Raw genomic sequence first — 21,140 nt, 5'->3', positions numbered from 1 at the left:
TTAAGTAATAATTCTTCCTGCACTCCATACGCACACGAAACAGAAAGAATTTCTAACAAGTTGTACAGTGGGACATACCCTGTGGTGCCATGTACTGCCCAGTGGCTAGCAGAGTATGGATGTAGAATGGGCTGCTCCATCTCAAGTTTCATTGGCAAGCTGACTGGCACTCATGGGCACGTGAACCCTAGGGGCAGTGTTGGAACAGCCTTATGCAGATGTTGGATGCATGTAACTGGTGATCTGTATGCAGAAAATCTTGAGTTGTTCCCTTTGTGTGGACTGCCTTTCATTCACTTTCTGCATTTACCTCATCTTGACAATTTGGTGCGCTCGCTCATTGTGTTGAAATAGTTATTAATTGTTTCATCAGTTATATGAAATCTTTGGTTTTGATGACAGACTGATCTATAGCATACCCTGAGTTGTGATTTACGTTTAAAGGTGATGGCTGTATTTTCTCCGAGCAAAACAAGTAGTGTGTACAAGCTGGGATTCTGGGATTTATATATATATATATGAATTAATAGAGGGAAACATTCCACATGGGAAAAATATACCTTAAAACAAAGATGATGTGACTTACCAAACGAAAGCGCTGGCACGTCGATAGACACACAAACAAACACAAACATACACACAAAATCCAAGCTTTCGCAACAAACTGTTGGCTCATCAGGAAAGAGGGAAGGAGAGGGAAAGACGAAAGGATGTGGGTTTTAAGGGAGAGGGTAAGGAGTCATTCCAATCCCGGGAGCGGAAAGACTTACCTTAGGGGGAAAAAAGGACAGGTATACACTCGCACACACACTCATATCAATCCGCACATACACAGACACAAGCAGACAATGTGTACATAATCGACACATGAGTGGAATATTTCTTGTGAAAAGAAATAACGTGAGGTGATACACGTTGTAGTTCGTAGTAATACATTGGCAAAGGGACTGGATAGTTTGCTTAATCTAAAGGCAAAGACTGCTGTTGCAGTTAAATTTTATCTTATTACTCAACGCTTATATGCAGTACACAGATGTATTTCCCATGCCAACATTCCTGGCATCTGGATAGGTAGTGTGTGTAGTTTAAGTGAAGAAACAAAATTTCAGTCCTGTCAATTTTTAAAGCTGTATGCTGAAATATCAGAGATGTCTACTGCAACTGTAATTTCATAAGAGAGGTGCAAATTTTGCATTGTCATATATCAGTAAAATGAAAAGCTAAGTAGGCATGAAAACATTACACTCACATGTGGAACTCTGAATATATCGAATATCTGTTCCTTAAAATCATATTCCTGAAGTGGCAAAATAAATCGCCAAGGATTTGTGTTAATAACCTGGGTGGCAAAAGAAAGCCCAATTATAATAGATAAGAATAAAATGTATGCTACAAATGGGAATGATGATATAACCGTCGAAGTATCATAGTTTCCGACAGCATTAGTAAGTTAGCATTGGTTGCTACAGGCCATCTTTCCATAGAGTCCATATAAAAACAAAACACAAAAACCAAGTACAACAAGTTGTCTTCCTAATAGGTTGATGACGAGACTTAATGCGGTGTGATAAACCTCGATTTTTTTTTTTTATCGTAACACAAAAATCTGAACAGTAAATAACTGGTAAAATGCCTTCTAAATAATAGAATTATGAGCATCATAACGACAATGAACTGTATAGGACTGACAAGTATGGGGGGAGGGGGGGGGGGGCGAGAGGGAGGGAGTGAGTGAGTGAGTGAGTTAACATGGTGAAGTTAGCAGTTACTGCGGAGGGAAGGAAGTTCGCACCCCCTCCCTCCTGGTTTTATTCTGAAATTGAAAACTTTGTCCGAAGAAAATTTGTGTAAAGGGTTAGTGATTTGTTGCTGAGAAAAAGGCTGGATGACAACAGAATTAATGATAGACTTGTAGTTACTGTTTGGATAGACTTGTAATTACTGTTTGGAACCACAGAACTGGTGCACTGCACAATAAGATTGACATGCTAGTGTTGCATGCACTTAAAGGTACCTCACACCTGAAGTATAGGATTAAATTGCTGCATTTAGGATGAAACTAGTACTTATACGTGAAGGTATGACTTAAAAACTGCATGTTTTTGGTGGTATCTCAAAGAAGTCATTTAAAATCAGGCTAAACTAATTCAGATTGGCTTTTAGAAAGGGATCATGTACTCATTGTATCTGGCAAGACTAGAAAAGCTATCAGTCTGCCTTGTTGAGTGGATTCTCTATTCATGGTGCAAAATGCAGGTTGTTTTGAAGTCTTTGCATCAAACATCTTTGGTGTAACAGATCATGGCATGGTGAACAACTTTTGTTCGAGATGTTTGCTGATACTTCCCAGCAACTCTAGTTATCTTTTTATTGAATTCACGAGCCCTGAGATTTCACAGAACTAGCAGGATCTACTAACCAGGTGTGCCACTTCTGCATGTTACCTGTCCCAGTAAATTTTAAGAGTGATTTTCAACAGCAAAACTCTAAAAATGAGTGAGGAGAATGGTGTCTCAGAAGCCTGGCCTACCCCCTTTCATGTGTAGCAGATGATTGAATCATAGGCAACCCATATTACGTGCAGATCCCACAGAATGCTGAAGCTTTGCTGTGTATCAAGTGCATAACCAATTATAAAAGCCACCTAGTGTTGCTAGAAAATGTCAGCAAACATTTTATCTGTAACAAAAATTATTCCCTACAACATGATTTATCACCCCTAGACGTTACTGCAAGGACTTTGAAACACCCTGTATAACCTAACAATGTCGTCAGAGGATTCCAGAAGTTCTGCATGCCTAATGCTCTTCATGGTATCAAGGACACTGTAATTTGGAAAAAATGATGAAAATACTGACGGTGATGAAACAGGTATGGATAATGATGTTAAACTGTGACATCATGAGTGTTGGTATTTCTGTGTAATTTATGTACGTTACAATATAAAAAAAAGTGATAAAGAGTTATCTTATTGTGGACAGATTTTGTAAACAGGTAGTGTGACATAAATTTCTCTGCATCGAGTTCTGAATTAATGCTGCAGTTTGTATTTTGGCCAATAAGGTAGTACATATGAAGTTGGTATGTAATTATAGTCATATCACTATAATGGAAACAGTATTTCAGTGATATAAAGAGCATTTCTGTGGTGGGTAGGGTATTTTCTGCTTGCCTTACTTAATACATATGCAGAAATACAAAAAGACTGTGGCAGATGATTTCTGGTACACACAATGTGCTGCATCATTCTGTTTCAGAGCTGGAAAAACAGAAGTGCTGTCAGACGATTTAATAGAAGCAGACCGAAGAGTAGACTACATACGAACAGCATGTCAGAATACAGGGAAGAAACTAACCAACTGTTTCCCCTATCAAGGACAAGAGATCGACAAAAGGGTCGTGAGTATAAAATGACATTTTTTCCTTCTTTAATATGAAACTATAAAATTTAACACTGTAGCAAACCCTATCAATAAAAATAATGGCTTTAGTTTTCCCTTTTAGAGTCCAATCCTTCTCTGTCCACTTGTGTTACCATATCCTCTTCTTCGTGCATTATACATACACACAAAATTTGTTCTCTATAAATTGAAATTATTGTTGTGTTCCCTTTGTTGTTACCTGTTTCTGGGTGTAGGTCATATATCTCCCACCGTGAGTCATTATGTCAGATATGGAGTAGCAATTCCTATTCAAACTTCTGTGAGTTTCTTGCTGTTTTATTCATATGTTTCTGAAAAATTAAACCACAAAGACTTGCATAGCTGCGTGCCCTTTTGAAGTTGTTCAACTCTTCGAAGCACATGACTCTAAATGTTACTTAAGCTGTAGCAGTTTGTAAGATTTAAGTGGATGATTTGCTTCTGTAAATGACATTACTTAGTAAATGACATTAATTTAGATCACTTAGATTTTTAATTTTACTTTAGAGTGTATCCTTCATTCATCAAATTCCAGAAATAAATAACTACAGTTACCTACATACCTGCAAGAGGATAGGCCATAATAAGGAAAATGATTGACCAAATTCCTATTCAGTACTGAAGTTTGAGATGAAATCATAAGCAAACTAAGGAGTGAAACATTAATAAATTGAGTGCTGGATCCCAAATCATTGATTAAATGAAATGCTGTATCATGTTTGCAAAGTTTTCTGGACTCCATGTCTGAATATTCCCCTGTATTGCACGGTCCTGGAAACTTCGAGCTTGTACTATAGTACTAGTTCTTTCATATCCAATCATAAAATCTAATTCTGAAATGAAATGTGATAAGACAAGTATCATGGTACAGACTCCAAGAATCGTGACAGAATAATTAAGAAGTGTATTAAAATAAGGTGGTCAGAAAACAGGGACTAACCTGCTACAAAAAGATTTCGGGCTTGCAGCCGGTCATCGTAAACTTCATTGCACGATATTTCAGTTGGACAACTGCCAGCCATCTTCAGGTGAGCCGAATGAGGACTGATGAAGACGTTCTCCAGTCCGTCTTATATAGTGCGCTGATAGTACTGCCGCACATGCGTTGCAGTCGCGGAAACAGAAGGACCACACTGCCCAGCGGCAGTGCCGTCACTGGTGGAACTGCGAGACTCAGCTGCATTCGGTATTGTTGCTGGTCGCAGCTATCAAAGTCTTCTGGCATCTTAATCTCAAGCAAATTTCGAAAATGATGGGATTCCATGTGTTATTCAATTGGTAACCACTGTCACGGTTCATTAGATTTCCTGCAATGCGTATTTCAATGGATTCTTTGATAATGGAGTCTCAAAAAGTTGTTGCTGCGGCCAGAATCGAAGTTTTGTCATACTCCATTGAATGTCCGTTAGAAATACAATGTTCCGCAACTGCAGACTTACTGGGTTGCAGTAGGCGAGTGCAACATTGATGTTCCGTACAACGCTCTTCCACTGTATGCGTTGCCTGTCCTATATAGGCCATATCACATTGACACGGTATTTTGTAAATTCCCGCCTTCTGCAGTAACAAATCATCCTTCACTGATCCCAGCAAATCTGAAATCTTTGAAGGCAGACGAAAAACCACTTTCATGTGAAAATTATTAAGAATCCTCGCTATTTTTAAGGAGGTATTTCCAACAAAGAGAAGAAAAGCTAGGGACTTGGCTGGCGCGTTCTCCTCTTTATCCACTTCCTGGTTCCTGGCTCCAGTTGAGAAGGCCCTGTTAATTAGCGGGGTTGAGTACCCTTTGTCTCTGAACACCGTCCTTAAATGTTGTGCAAGTTCCTTAGGCAAATTCTCTGCATCCGACACCATATGTGCCCTGTGCACAAGGGTTTTAAGTACACTCACGGTGTGGGATGGGTGATGGCAACTTGAAGAATGCAAGTAAAAATCAGTGTGAGTGGGCCTACGATAAACAGAATGTCCCACCGAGCCATCACTCTTTCGTTTAACCAAAACATCCGGGAATGAAAAACAACAACCTTTCTCTAGTTCCATAGTAAATTTAATATTCTCATGGATGGAGTTAAGATGATGGAAAAACACTATTAACTTTTCTTCTCTGTGGGGCCACACTATCAAAGTATCATCGACGTATCTCCAAAAAATAGTTGGTTTACAAACTGCTGATTCAAGTGCTCTCTCCTCAAAATCCTCCATAAAAAGGTTAGCCACCAGAGGAGACACTGTCAGACTGTTCAAAATATTCCTGGTTAAACATAAAATAAGTTGAAGAAAGAGCATGTCGAAGCAAAGCAATGATGTCCGATTCAAACTGTTGACCAATTAGAATCAAGGAAACCACAAGAGGTACTTTTGTGAAAAGGGAAACTACAGCAAAACTTACTAGAAGATCCGAACTACTTATGTGGAGAGCCCCCAGTCTGTTGATAAAATCAGCAGAGTCCCATATATGATGTGAACATTTGCCAACAGATGGTCTCATCAAAGAAGCTAGATGATTGGCTAAATAATATGTGGGTGCGTCAATATTACTCACTATAGTCCACAAAGGCAGACTTTCTTTATGCACTTTAGGAAGACCATACAGTCTCGATGGTACGCCGCCATGTGGTCTTAACAGCTTGATGGTCTCTGAAGCTAATGAGGAAGAGTTCAAAAATGCACAAGTCTTTCGTTGCACATGTGCTGTTAGGTCTTGATCAATTCTCCTGTACATAGTATCACTAAGTAGACTATACATTTTCTCCAAATACAACCCACGAGGTAGATAAAGTGTAGAATTACCTTTATCAGCCTTCAGCACCACTATTTCCGGATCTTCTCGGAGGTTCCATAGTGCAGCCCTTTCTTCAGCAGGTATTGTACTGCGTTGGGGAGGAGCTTTCAGAACCCGACCAGTTTCCCTTCTTATTTCTTCAGCAGCATCCATAGGAAGGCGACATACAGGTTGTTCAACACGACTTACAAAACTTATAAGAGGTACTACACTTGGTCTAGGTGCAAAATTACGACCTTTGCCCAAAACTGACTACGTCACATTGTCTAAAATCTTCTCTGTGAAATTAACCACGCAATGTCATGCAGTTATTTCCTGTGGCGTCAGCTGTTGTGGTACTAAGCAAACAAATTTCGACATCTGCTGGGAACTGGCAGCCTTATATGCCCAATCAAACTTGGCTGAAGTCACTCCATTCACCCAGTCCCATGATAAAGCATGATGCAGCTGAGTCTTGCAGTCCCATCAGCAAGGGCGCTGTCGCTGTGCGTTGTGGTCCTTTTGTCTCCGTGACTGCAACGCAGGCATGGCAGTACTATCAGCGCACTATATAAGACGGAGCGGAGAACGTCTTTGTCAGTCCTCGTTTGGCTCACCTGAAGATGGCTGGCAGTTGTCCAGCCGAAATATCGTGCAATGAAGTTTACGACAACTGGCTGCAAGCCCGAAATCTTTTTGAACAGTTGATTCGCCGAGAAAATTTCAAATTATACAGCGACTAACCTCTTTAATTTCTCTTGAAGTACTTTCCATTTGTTATTTTTAAACCCACCCTTGTCTTTAGAGTTAATGAAATATAACGTAGGCAGATAAAAAATTACTCAGTAAGCAATAATGTGAGAAAATACATACAAAAGTATGTGGAAATGAGTGAGCTTTCGGTGCCCCTGGTTTTTTTTTTTTTTTTTTTTTTTTTTTTTTTTTTTTTGCAGGAGGGAAAGGAAGCAGTATGAAGAAAATGACTGATGTAGTTTTGGAAATGGGGGGAGTTGAGGGGAAAAGTTGTCCGGAATCCTGGTTCAGGGCAGAGTTGCTGTACAGGACGTGAAGGAAAGAGTGATTGATGGTGCCTGCACTAGATGAGATTTGAAAACCTGAGAACTTAAAGGTGGAAGGTAGGAAAATAAGTCTTTCCTTCTCATCCTGTCTGGTAAGCCTCCCTTGATCTGGGGTTCTGGGCAACTTTTCTGTAGCTATTTCTATTTCCTAAACCTCAACAGTTCTTTTCTTCCATTTATCTTCCTTTCCGTCTTACATCCACATCTACATTTATACCTTGCAAACCACTGTGAAGTGCACAGCAGAGGGTGCATCCCATTGTAGCATTTATTAGGGTTTCTTCCCGTTACATTCACATACAGAGTGCGGGAAGTGTGATTGTTTGAATGCCTCTGTGCCTGCTGTAATTATTCTAATCTTATCCTCATGATCCCAACGTGAGTGATTTGTAGGGGGTGTCATCATTTACAGCTGGTTCTTGAAACTTTGTTAGTAGACTTTCTCAGAATAATTTACACCTGTCTTCAAGAGCCTGCCAGTTCAGTTTCTTGAAAAACTTTGTAACACTTTCCCATGTATCAAACCAAGCTTCTGCCAGAAGAAAGAATCACTGGCTCTCAAAGGTCCTATATTTCCACATCTATTACATGTCTTTTCTCCTGCTGCCACTTGGTGAGTAGAAGATGTATTTAGAGAATAGACAGCAGCTGTGGTTTTTACTCTGAAATATGTTTACTTTGGAAATTGACTAAAATATTGACCACTAATTTTCTTTGACGCAGAAAAAGATTCCAGAATACATCCTAGGAGCTGCGATGCAAGAAAGTGGGACAGGTGATAGTTGCCTTTTAGGGTGAGTTCCAGTTTTTGATATTATGTATTTCTTTTGTAAATTTATTCTTAACACAGCCATGAAAAATATTTTGCTGAATACAGGGCACTTTAAAAACAGGACTGTATCTTCTACAGACTAAAGATGGAAACTTTGAGTTAATTTTAACTTACCAGTCAAAATTAAAAGTTTATGTTGCCAATTGTTATAAAGTGGTGCTGGCTGGTTTATATGGTTGCCAGGAGGAGTCCCCCTGGTGCAACTGGTGCGCTCATTTGCACACCTGTTCATTGTTCAGTATGTTTTGATTCAAGATGGTGATAACACTGTCACAAAAAGTGTTTTGCACTCTTCATTTCATTAGGAGCAATTCAGGTACAGCTATTTGGTGTGATTTTTGTTGAGGGTGCAGCATTGAAGGGATGTACAGATCTTGCATTGCACCATTGACTTCAAATGTTGCCTCTCATGGTATGTGATTTGTTTGTGGGAGTTTGTGAAAGCTTCCATTTATGTGTTCCCTTTCAACAATTTTGGGTAAAGTGTGACTCTACATAGCAACTTATGCATAACTGTAGACATGCTCACAAATATATGAGATAAGATTGATTATCATCTCAATGTCCAGCATTCATGGTGTGGAGAGTCCATTGAAGATTTATGAACCTAAATATAATAGTAAAAAGTACCCCAAGTTTGAATTTGCTTATATGATAAGATATATATACCTTTGTTAAAAGTCTGATGGGTCTTATGAAAATGAAAACTCTGTTGTACAATGTGTAAGTTAAAATCCACCCCAGATTTCTATCTTTATTCATGTAGAAGATATAGCCTTGTAAAATTGGATGAATCATATTGGAAAAACCTACATTATAAAGTGTAAGTAATTAAGGTCTCATTTTTTCGTATCTTGTCAGGATGTGAGGAAATAAGGAATATTGAATCCGTTTTAGGTCTACAACTTTGCTTCCACCTTTTTTTCTTGAAGTTAAAGGTTTTTTCATGAAAAACTGACAAAATGTATGATTCAAGACACTAGTGATAGCTGGCCACTACTTTCTCTCGTCTTTTGGCCAGCATACAAATCTCACGACTGAAGAACTGCGTGTCTTTTGAAGAGATTCTTGTATTGATCCAGTTTTGCACTTGTTCATATAATGGGAGACACTGGTCATCCAGGCTGTATGCCATTGACCAAAAAAGGTGGTTATTCAGAGGGAGCAGTGCCTGGAGAATATGGCAGAAGCACTTCCCATTTCATTGTTTCCAAGTATGTTATTGTTGGGTTTTGCGACCTGAGGTCAAGCATTGTCATGCTTCCAAATCACTTTTTCATGTCTATTGCTATATTATGGCCACTTTTCTTTCAGTACTTGACTCAAACGCATTAGTTGTTTTCGATAGTAATCTCCTCTTGATTGTTTCAGTGCTTGCTCAAACACATCAACTGCTTTTGGTAGTGATCTCCTCTTGTGTCAGTAGCTTCGAAAACCTTCAATCTTCCATCAGTATGCCAGTCTTATACATCAAAATCGCTGTTTTTGCAGTGTTGGAACCATTCTCTGCATGTTCTTTCACTAATAGGTGCCTCACCAAAGGTCTTATCGAGCACTGTATGAGCCTCAGCTGCAGATTTCTTCATGTTAAAGTAGAAAATTAAAATTTCCTGCAAATGATGAGAATTGAGCTTGTAAGTTGATGCATTCATTTGAGAATAACTTCATGATGCAACCACAAACTAACATTTTGATGGCGTTATGTTGACAGCTGTCCAAGTTTATTGTACGACACTTATGATCCACAGACTGCACCATCATTTGCCGCTACTGCCATGTGCTGCAAAAATGGCAGAAGCAAAGTTGTAGAACTGATGTCTTAATTTTTCTTAGTTAAAATGGGGTATTTTGTAAATTCTTTGGCAAGATAATGAAAGTCTTCACACAATGTTTGTATTGTTATTTTAAATAAAATATATTTCATTGTGATCAAAGAAAAAGAAGCGATCATCATAGGTACCTACAAACTTTGATAATAAGTGTTTGGTCCTGATTGCAGACTCTTAAGGCTCTTTTGTGCTGTTCAGGTTTTTATTTATTTATTCTCCCCCTTGCAAAATAAACTATATATACGAATCCTCTTATAGAGTGTGTGAAGCTAAAGTTAGTAAAGCATTTCATAATTATTAGTAGTCCCCCGTCTCCCTACCCCTACCCCACCACCACCACCTCCACCTCCACCTCCACCTCCACCTCCACCTCCTCCTCCTCCTCCTATCTATCTCATTGGATGGTAATTCTTCATAGCAGGGAAAACAGAAAAATCTTCTCCATGAATGTTGCTGGAGAAAAGCTGTTTTCCTGAAAGGTGCATATCTCCTGCTCAGTATGTATTGGGTGGCAATCTTAGTTTGTTTATGAAGACACTTCTTGATGATTAATTTCAATGTGTATCATGCATATGATAACATAGAGATATTAAGTCTGACAACTGATGATCTATATGACTTTTGATCTTTACAGTATGCTATAGTGAAGAAAGAGTTACAGCCAGCCACAATTTTTGAATCACATTTATTTCACCTTAATCAGTTTTGGGCCTAGGCCTGCTGTTGGATGGCAGTGGTGATTTTGTATGCGGATTTCATGTTTCTGTCTTGAAGGAAAGGCACTACATTACATAATAGGAGTTTGCTTCCTTGACATGTGATGATGCACTGAAACATGAACAAGACAAAAATGTGAAATTTGTACACAAGATCACTGCTGCTTTCTGATGACGGGTGTAGGCTCAAAATTTGATCCAATGAAGTAAACCACCCATTTAAAAATGTGACTGGTGATAAATCTTTCTTCAGTGAGTTTTTACCAGAACAGCAGTGGTGTTCTCAAACAATTGTGGGTAAAATGGTGTGTTTGTGGTCTCAGCTGGATGGTGCAGTTTTTTATATCTTTTGAGAAGTGTCTTAAGTCTGGCAACTTTGTAATGAAATCCTTAACTTGGTAAAAAAATAAATAACTAAGTACACAGGAGTGTGTAGCTGAAATGAAAATTTTCACATTTATGTCATGGAGTTACAATGCGTAAGTGAAGTTCTTCAATTTTTGGGGCTCTTCTTGCAGAGACACGTTTCATTCTTTGTTAACTGAAAAGTTAAACGTAGCTTTCTTATTTTCATTGAAAAGCAACTTATGGAACTATATTGTAGCATAGTTGCTGTTTAAGAACTTTTCCCAAATTCGTCATTCGAAAAACACAGGGTTGTCTTATATTCACAGATAAAATTGTTGCTGCTGAGGTCAACATTTTTATGTTGTTTAGTAGATTATACAGGGGTTATCTTAACATTTGCAGATGAAGCTTGGCGTATCAAAGTCACGTGCAGATTTATTTTGGAGAATTTGGAGGTGCGTGTCTGGGTAAACAATACTCTTTGATAGACGGACTTGTGAGTTCTAATAACCAGAGGCGCCCAATGCAGTATATGCATTGCTAGAACGATCACGTGACAGCTGACTCGCACAGTGCCAGTGCCAGGTCTACGCGATAAACTATAAAGGAGTCACTACAACTGTCTATTGCCCTGCTTAAAATTTGGCAGATTTGTGAAACACAGGAGGAAATAGCATTAAATTCTATCAACTATTGTTGTTGTATTTGAACAGGTTTGCAATAAAATTTCTCTTACTGTACATGTACGGATACAGTACACAAACATTAATGTTCCTTTTTTAAGTAGAGGTAACATTCAAAAGCAAAAATGTCATCCTTAAAAATGCATTACTTGACTGAACCCAGATCAGTATTATATTTGATTATGAGAAACTCCAATAATGTACCAAGCCGTTCAAAAAAAGAGACATTTGGTCTCCGTTCACGTACTGATATAAGGTTATCTGGTTGAAATGGAAGTGTGTAACAAAAGAAATAAATCATACTAAACTGACTGTAATTGTTATTGCTAGAACAAATTACAGCAGTAAGACTTGTCGTGGAATAGTACAAACAGGCATCAGTAGATCGGGGGATGAGCAAAACTTCGACAATTGGACTGAATCATGACTGCGAAATTTTACTTATGTATTAGTTGCTGTTGTTACATACGACCTGCACCATGTTTCACAGTTGCTTAAGCCCAGCACTATGGAAGGGTTGGAGGGGGACCAGTCACACCAGCTTCCTGAGAAATAGGACAAGTGCGAGGAGTAGAGTGGTGAGCTTGCAGCAAATTACATTATGTTGCCTATCTATACTGCTTGCTTTGGCTTTTCGTGAACGTCTGCCAAGTTTAAACTGCACCTTGCTTGAATCTGTTTGTAATCGGAATTGAATTGAATTTAAAATTGGACTAATACTCAAAAATAATGTTCATTTCTGCAGGAGACAGTGAAACTCTAGATAGGGGCCAGTGACATACTTAACTTGTTTCGTGCTGCGATGTTGTTGGCGTTTGCCGTGCTGCGTGATGGGAATGAAGGGGGTGTGTCAGGTGCTGGTTTTACGTAGCCAATGAGAGAGCAGTGGGCAGATGATATGTTTGGAAGCAAGAGACATAGAGACATTTTAACATTCTCACATCAATGTGGAAGCGAAATCTGATATGTATTCAGAAAAAACAGTTGTGTTTGCAGGTCCCACCATGACCACAACTTTGGAAATAACAGCATATTCAGAAGGAAGAGACAAATATTTGTGACAACTAAGATATAAATTTCACAGATATGCTATTAGGCTGATGATTAAAGTAATGATACCACAGACGACAGGGTTGGTAAGCAAAAAAGGTATAAAAGAAAACCATCCTCAAATTAATGTAAACCATTTCTTTTTCTTTATTTTATTTCTCCTTGTATCATCAAATGTAGACAATCAATAAATGGTATAAGTTTAGATTATATATGAGATTAACATTTTAGGCAGATACCTTATGTCAATAAAACAGTTTGTAATTTTGATTAGTCAGACTATGTTAAAAATAAATTTTTCTCAAGGAGCTTCTTAATCAAAAGGAAAGGGGGGGGGGGGCGAAGGACTCTTATATTCAGGGTTACTTAGACCCAGATAAATATGATAATTTACTTCTGTTACTATCCTATAAATATATTCATCCGTCAGTAATGATGATATTGTTTAACTGTTATCACATAACTTTATGAAGAGTATTGTGAACATTTGTTACAGAAATATTCTTCAACGGTGTGGCGAAGTCGAACAGGACCTGGCAAACTTGCTTGTCAGCTATGAAGTGGGCGTTGAAAAGGCTGTGATAGAACCTCTACAGAATGTGATAGATGTGGATATTCCTAATATCAGTAAACATAAACGGAATTTGGCAAAACTCACATTGGACATGGATGCTGCAAAAACTAGGTGGGTTCCACACCATAAAAATGTATGCAGATGTGCTATATGGCTTGAATGTTGTTGAAATAATTTTTGATGGCTGTATAGGTATCAAAACTCAGTGAAGCATGCGAACACAAATGCACGCTTAGATTCCATAAAGGATGAAATGGAAGAGGCTGAACTGAAAGTGGAACAGTGCCGCGTAAGTTTTACCAGTACCATTTTTGCTTGCTATCAGTGGTAAGGAATATGTTGGTTTAGAAAGTGATATATACAATAACTATACAGCTTCGTCTTCATTTTGTACTTCAGTGTACAGCTTGTTCTTTATTTTGGACTTCGACATTTGAGTTTTGTTCACACACACACACACACACACACACAAACACACACACACACACACAGCTATAGTTACTGAACTGATGGATTTGAAAATGTGCAATGTGTGCTGCTCAATTCAAGTTACAGTATGCTTTCTGTTAGTTCCATGTGCAGTAAACTAATTATTAAGTTTATATTCATTGGAATAATATTGTATTTTGACCGATATAAAGTTGTAATTTGTATTGTCAAATATCTTACAGATTATATGAATATATCTAAAAACAAAGAAGATGTGACTTACCAAACGAAAGTGCTGGCAGGTTGATAGACACACAAACAAACACAAACATACACACAAAATTCTAGCTTTCGCAAAAAAGCTAGAATTTTGTGTGTATGTTTGTGTTTGTTTGTGTGTCTATCGACCTGCCAGCGCTTTCGTTCGGTAAGTCACATCATCTTTGTTTTCAGATATATTTTTCCCACGTGGAATGTTTCCCTCTATTATATTGACATCTTTGTTTTTAGATATATTTTTCCCACGTGGAATGTTTCCCTCTATTATATTCAGATTATATGAATAGTTTCATATGAAGTAAACTAATTATAAATTTATATTCATTGGAATACCATTGTATTTTGTGCAATATAAAGTTGTAATTTGTACAGTCAAATACCTTACAGAATACATAATAAAATTTGGCTTCTGATTTTTTTGTAGTTAAAAATTTTGTATGCATTGCAGAAAGGTCCCTCTGGAATTCAAATGGCTCTGAGCACTATGCGACTTAACTTCTGAGGTCATCAGTCGCCTAGAACTTAGAACTAATTAAACCTAACTAACCTAAGGAAATCACACACATCCATGCCCGAGGCAGGATTCGAACCTGCGACCGTAGCGGTCGCTCGGTTCCAGACTGCAGCGCCTAGAACCGCACGGCCACTCCGGCCGGCTCTGGAATTCAAATTGTGATTAACAAGGGGAGGTCCCCAGGGGTTGGATTTTTCTTTTTACCCCAAATCACCTGTACAGTGGTGTAGGTTAGGTTCCCATGTATCAAACCCTGCAGCCATTCATCCTGATGAGACCTCGTTTGCAAGTAAGTAACAAAACAGAATTTCTTGTGGTCCACTACAGCCTTGTGAAAATAGCACTTATTTCAAAAGAGTTCCAGAGCCTAGCAGTTAAATTGTTTGACCGAAAAGCTGAAGGTTGTGGGGGACTTAAAGCTCAATGGATGTGATCCACTTTTTTTCCATATTTATGTAAAGGACTGCAATCATTACTTTTATTCAGTTAATCAGTTTAATTATAATTTTTCATTTCTATTCCCATTTAACATTGTATTAACTTTATTTGTTCTCATTTCTTCTTCTTTTTATTCTCTTTTTATATTTCAGATCTGTAATCATATGATTTTAGTTATTATTTTGCATTTAGTCAAATTAATTCCTTCTGGATTGTAGCTTGCTGGCTTTCTGGGGGATGAGTGAGTGGTGGTGACAGGTCATGGAGCCGAGGGCAAACACTATTAACAATTACAAAGAACTTTTATTGATTTAAATAAATGATGTAGTGAGGCAGACATGAGTAGCTCTCCCTGTTGCCCCTGGCTGCTACTGACAAATAGATTCTGCCCGTAGCTGCTGAGCTGGCGTCAGTGGTGTTAAGTGTTGTACTGTGTCAGTGTTCCACTTGGGTAACTGCTCTGCAGGTGACCACGGTGGCAGTGTGTGCTTCGCATGCACTGTCCATAAATCATATACCAGCAGTGCTGCTGGAATTGATGGTGGTCAAGCAAAATTCAGGGTGTATACGACCCCGGACAACCGGGAGATCTGGGAATTGTTTCATCCGGGAGAAAACCGGGAAAGACCCGGGATTTTTTTTAGAATTCCGGGAATTTTCATTGTTTTAGTTTTCTGTTAAATTTTTGTAATTTTGACTGGTATGAGCCGATACTCTAACTAAGGAGATTGCTGTATCCCGCCACTGCAGAATAATACTTCAACAATAAAACATAAATGAGAGAAAAAAAATGAAAATAGCTTAAACTGCAAAGGAAATGCGCCATATCCAACAACAACACACAGTGCTCATGCAGGCATCTGCCAACAGCAAAATGTGTCAAAGGCTTTAGGAAGACTATGCAATGCTTCATAACAACAAATTGCCTCCGTGAGCGTGAAGTCACAACTGTTTACATTAGATTCGTTTTAACAGTTACGAGCGGGCTCATGCGCATGCGCAGTTCAGTCGCATTTGATTAGTAGATACTCCCGCTTCTGGCTAAAGGAATGTGGCTGTTGGCTGTGCAAGCATAGATGCTACCAGGAAAAGGGGGCGACAAATTCATATTCTTGAGGGGGGGGGGTTACTTGTCTCACCTAGCATCCAGTGCATGTTGGTCTATCGATTATTCATATGATTTTGAAACACATCCCTGTTGGTTTTTGAACACATTTTAATTGATTTCTGAATGACTCATAAGTTGATTTTTGAATACGTGCATAGTGTACGTGATGTCTCTGTCAGGAGAATCCTCGTCGCATCTAGAAATAAATTTTCCACAGACAAAAGGGGATGGGGCTATACGAGCTGAGCAGAGTAAAGCCGAACGGATTAATGCCAATCGCTGTCTGATTATGTGGTTGATTGGGTTTGCGAATGATCAGCATTGTTATAATTACTAGCGAAATCCATAAATTCAGACTACCAGAATGGAAATAAATGACTAACAGGTGAGAAAGATTACATGTTATCTTTTCGGTGTATCCAAGAAAATGAAATTTTGACAGAAAATTTGAGGCCAGATCACTACATTAGTAAGGACCAGCCGCTTAAGTTCTATTCTGGAAGTAATGCGGAAAACGTGATGTACGAACATGTTACAACATCTAATCAGGGAATAATGGCGGGATAACTAAACCGGTGATTCTAATAGGGTTAGTGAAGTTAATCGGTGAACAAATTTTGACAACGGCAGGAACACCTACAGAATTGGTGATGACAAGATTGTTTGTTAGAATGAGGAAGGAGAAGAAACGGGGACATCACACACATTATGGAAGAATAAGACCATTCCAAATTTATGTAAAAAAATGCGTAATACTTTTATTCAATCTCATGCTTGAGAAACTGGTGCGTATGATTGAAATGTGAAACTATTTCGTAAAATAAAGCTTTTTGCTTGTAGTAGGCCTTATAGGTATTTGATATTGGTACTTCGTGAATTAATTCTGTCGTGTTATAAAAATGACCATTTGTGCCAAAACAGTCTCGTTTATTTGGTGTGTGTTACAAAATTGCTACCATATTAAAAAGGCCTATTTTGTTTTATCTAGCAGACAATGACAAAATAGACGTAATCAGGTCGAGAAACCACACCAGTCTTGTGGTATTATTTGTATTAACAGCTTTTTCAGTATTAGATAACGACATTTCGATTTTTCATGTAGCATAACGTTTGACGAACTTTGGTGAGGTAATAGATTCTTTCGCGGAAAGGAAAGTACGCCATGTAAAGCTGTAGCAAGAGTAGAGAGAAAAAATGCTAGGAGCTAAGGATTGAAGAAATATGTACTTTGTTGCTTGTCCCTTGTCTTCATTGGTTTTATGCATCCTATATTTAATTTTATGTCACACAAAACAGCAAGTTATTAGCTAATAGGCAATAAAGAGTGCAAATTTTCTGAAGAGTTCTTGTTCTCCCGATTACAAATAATCCCATCTACTATTAATTGCGAGATTTTTTAAAAAGTGGGGCAGGCTGTTAAACCAGCCGACTGGGAGCTGGAGAGGCACCATAGACTTTCAATTTCCACTGTCCTGAATATAGTTTGATGGCATCCATTGCAAAATATACATGTTTCGATTCCACAGAGCGAAATACAGTGACGTGTGATAGAAGAATGCTGTATGAAGAGGCGTGGCACTGCGCTTTGGCACACTTACGACCAAATGACATGCCTTACATTTCCTCGAACACGTTCTTTTCAGAAAGATGTGCTTGCTACAAGATGTACATAATTTTAAAAATTCGTTTTTTTTTTTTTTTTTTTTAGTTAGCAAATATCGTAGATCTGCGGCTGGTGCGCAGAGCACTCCGAGTTATAGTGGATAGTCTCCATGTGACCCATGTTTACATTTAGTTCAAAAATGGTTCAAATGGCTCTGAGCACTATGGGACTTAACTTCTGAGGTCATCAGTTCCTAGAACTTAACCTAACTAAGCTAACTACATCACACACATCCATGCCCGAGACAGGATTTGAACCTGCGACTGTAGCGGTCACGCGGTTCCAGACTGTAGCGCCTAGAACCGCTCGGCCACCACGGCTGGCTTACATTTAGTGATTTTGCTGTTTCCCTTCGTTTACTCTCATGTCGAATGAAAACAAAATGGATATCTGTGACCGGGAGCTATCAAGTGAATTAAAATTCATGTAATTACGGAGGTCTAAAATATGTTATTAGTTTCAGATTTTATTTTCGTTCCGCCTTTTTGACAATCAAGCGTTAATTGCCTTGCAGAACAATGAAGTTATTTTTGTCTGTTTGCTAAAGAAATTTGACTTTTATCAACCTTTTCCACAGAGGCAGTCAATGTATTTGAAACGAAATGGTTAATTCCACAGTACTGGCTAGTTTCAACTGTCCGCTGCATTTCAGGTGCATGTTTTCATCTTCTAGCACGTATGGCATTATGCCATAATAAAGAACCAAACATGATATAATACAGTACTGGTGCTCCAGGAAAATTTACATCCCGAAAACCACACTGAAAAGCTTAATATCAGGTCGAAGTCTACTTCATTGGGAATCTGGACATACGAATGTGCACTGTAAATATGCAGTTTAAATGTGCACATTTTAGTATGGTTCACGAAATTCTGATGCTCTTGGAGTGTCCTCTGATGTCTTGTTTCTTTTATGACATGATGTGTGATGTTTCAATGTTTTACACGTACGTACATATGGGCTTCCTACGTCATGGTACTTGCGCAAGTGTGGTGTCGCCTGTTCCTTGTGCTCTCTGGCAACTGCTGAAATGAACCTGTTTCTAACAAGCCACAGAAAAATATTGCGAATGGTAGTTTGAAAAGCGTTACTTTCAAAGTAAATATTGTTTTACGTAAGTTGAACTACTTGCGAGACTATACCATGAATTTCTTAAATCACAGAGCATTTGACTCTCATTTAAAAATCAACTCTTTGATGACAAGCCTTTTAGAAGAATTTCGAACCCTGAATATCAGACATTTATGTGATTCTTAAAAATTTTACTGGCACATTTGTTTGATATATCTTAAAGTGTAACATGCGCAGAAAAGATCAACATTGTATGCGAAAGCTTTGGTTTTCTTGTAGCGACACTATGTATATTAATTTAAACTATTATCTTCCCCTGTTGGTGTGTTCTTGCTATTTAACAGTGATGTTGTTGTTGGCTGACTACATCACATGTCCTGTGCTCTGCATATCCGCTGTCATCAGCTGGTGAGATCACGTGACGTGAGCTATGACTGGCTTACAAAAGCGCATCGCAATCTCGATTTCAATGATTTGGAAAGTAACATGCGGAGTTTGGTGGGATTCCAATGTATACTTTCGTAATACGAAAATACACAGCATACATGTTGCTGCACATCAAAGATATTTCCAAAACGTGTCTTTTTCCCTGAGTTTTGTTTTCTAAAGTGCCGGGAAATTCTATGCCTGTGTATTTGAAGTTTCGAGGGAAATACACTGTCACTTAACATGGAAAATGTGTGTTTTCACCCGTGAGAAAGTGTATTTTTAACTGGGAAAAATCCGGGAATTTTTTTCCGTGTTCGCGTATACACCCTGAAAATTGGTTTGGGACATATCAGTTACAACAGCTTCTTGCTTACTTCCAAAGATGTTGCTGATCAATTACAACAGCTTCTTGCTTACTTCCAAAGATGTTGCTGTGCTCTTAACAGTCTGACCAATGGGAAATAAAGGCTCACCTTTTTCGTTTTCTTTCTCAAAATAGTCCATTGTGGGATTGGCTGTGTAGCATTCTTTTCTTCCTCCGTTTCACTTCACATGCTGGGCTTGCATCATTCATTGCACTGGACATGGTTTGAAATGAAACAGAAGTGAATAAACACTAAAAACGCCAAAGTAAAACAAACTATGAACGACACTCCTAATTAGACAAATGATGAATGGTAACAGATATGCATTTCAACTGTGCAGCACGGCAACATGACTTGTGCTATCTGCTCGAGCACAGTCCATCAGTGGCTGGCTATCCACTGTCACTAGACAACAAAATGATTCAACTGAGTTGTCAGACCAAAGACTTGTGTTTCAAATGATAAATATTATGGTAGATAAATAAACATGATTAAAATATCATGGACAGAGATTCCTAATGCAAAAAGAATAACAGTAAGCAAAAATGAGACAAACAAAAAGTTATTATGATAATTAAATGACACAGCTAAGGATTAGAAATGAAAAAAATTATATTTAAACCATTCAGTTGAATAAAAGTAATGATCACAATAATTTCAATAAAAATCTAAAAACAGCAGATCATACCAGTCAAGATATGAACTCTCAACCTTCAGCATATCAGCCAGATAACTTCATCACTGTGCAACGACAGTATTTTGAAACTGATGTCATTGTCAGTCAAGACTAATGGATCACAAGAAATTCTGAAATTTTTTTTTGTTGATTACTCGCAAATAAGGTCCCACCAGGGTAATGGCTGCAGGGTATGATAAGTGGAATCCTAACCCATACCACCGACCACATAGATGGTTTGAAAAAGTCAATCCCACCCCTGGGGATCTCCCCTTGAAAGTCTGAATCTTGCTGCAGAGTTGGTCATGAAATCTGTCTTTATATTATTATTACAAGGGGATCTGTCAATGGCTTACTTGAGTCTGCTTGGAAATACACATTTTGAAAGGTATCCCTTGTTATATATATGTCTTGATTGTCAGTGGAACTGACTTAGATTAAAAATGTTCAAATAATAGTATTAAGTAGAAAATGTAGTCAGAAATGTGAAAGAGCAGAGGGCTAATAACAACACACACAGAAAATATATATTTGTTCTCTCAAGCTTTTTGAGCTACAAAATAGTTACCTGCTCCATTGCTATCTTCTCCAGGTTTTTTTCCCCTGAAGAACAACCCATAGTTATCTGTGCTTGTTTCCTTGGACTGTAATGGAATTTGTGTCAGTATGTTACATGTAATTAAAAGTCTCTAGTGCAAGATTAGACTGAAATTTCAATGCTTTTTGTTAAGAGTGTAAAACTTTTTGGCTGCAGTACCACAATGTCAGATTTATCTGTACCCGGCACTAAAATGTGAACAATAGTTAAATACTATCACACTTTCTCATTTTGTGGCCATTATTGAAATATTGCGAAAGCTGGACATTGTA

The 21,140-nt window shown here is 38.2% G+C and overlaps 1 protein-coding gene across 5 annotated transcripts in view; it reads left to right on the top strand.

Annotated features, from left to right (window-relative positions):
• LOC124619710 (rho GTPase-activating protein 17-like) overlaps window positions 1-21,140 on the top strand; it is a 323,049-nt gene that overhangs the window by 189,132 nt on the left and 112,777 nt on the right. For all 5 annotated transcript variants that reach the window (XR_006980113.1, XM_047146270.1, XM_047146271.1 and 2 more), the window contains exons 3-6: window positions 3,258-3,399; window positions 7,989-8,059; window positions 13,220-13,408; window positions 13,490-13,586. Coding sequence is in view for 4 of the 5 variants with exons in the window: in XM_047146270.1 (XP_047002226.1) it covers window positions 3,258-3,399; window positions 7,989-8,059; window positions 13,220-13,408; window positions 13,490-13,586 (499 nt within the window). In the remaining variant the exon portion in view is untranslated. The remainder of the gene's footprint in view (window positions 1-3,257; window positions 3,400-7,988; window positions 8,060-13,219; window positions 13,409-13,489; window positions 13,587-21,140) is intronic.

This window comes from Schistocerca americana, chromosome 6, assembly GCF_021461395.2.
Source record: "Schistocerca americana isolate TAMUIC-IGC-003095 chromosome 6, iqSchAmer2.1, whole genome shotgun sequence".
NCBI lineage: Eukaryota > Metazoa > Arthropoda > Insecta > Orthoptera > Acrididae > Schistocerca > Schistocerca americana.
Note: the sequence above shows the minus strand (reverse complement) of the source record. Positions and strands in the feature narration are given on the sequence as shown.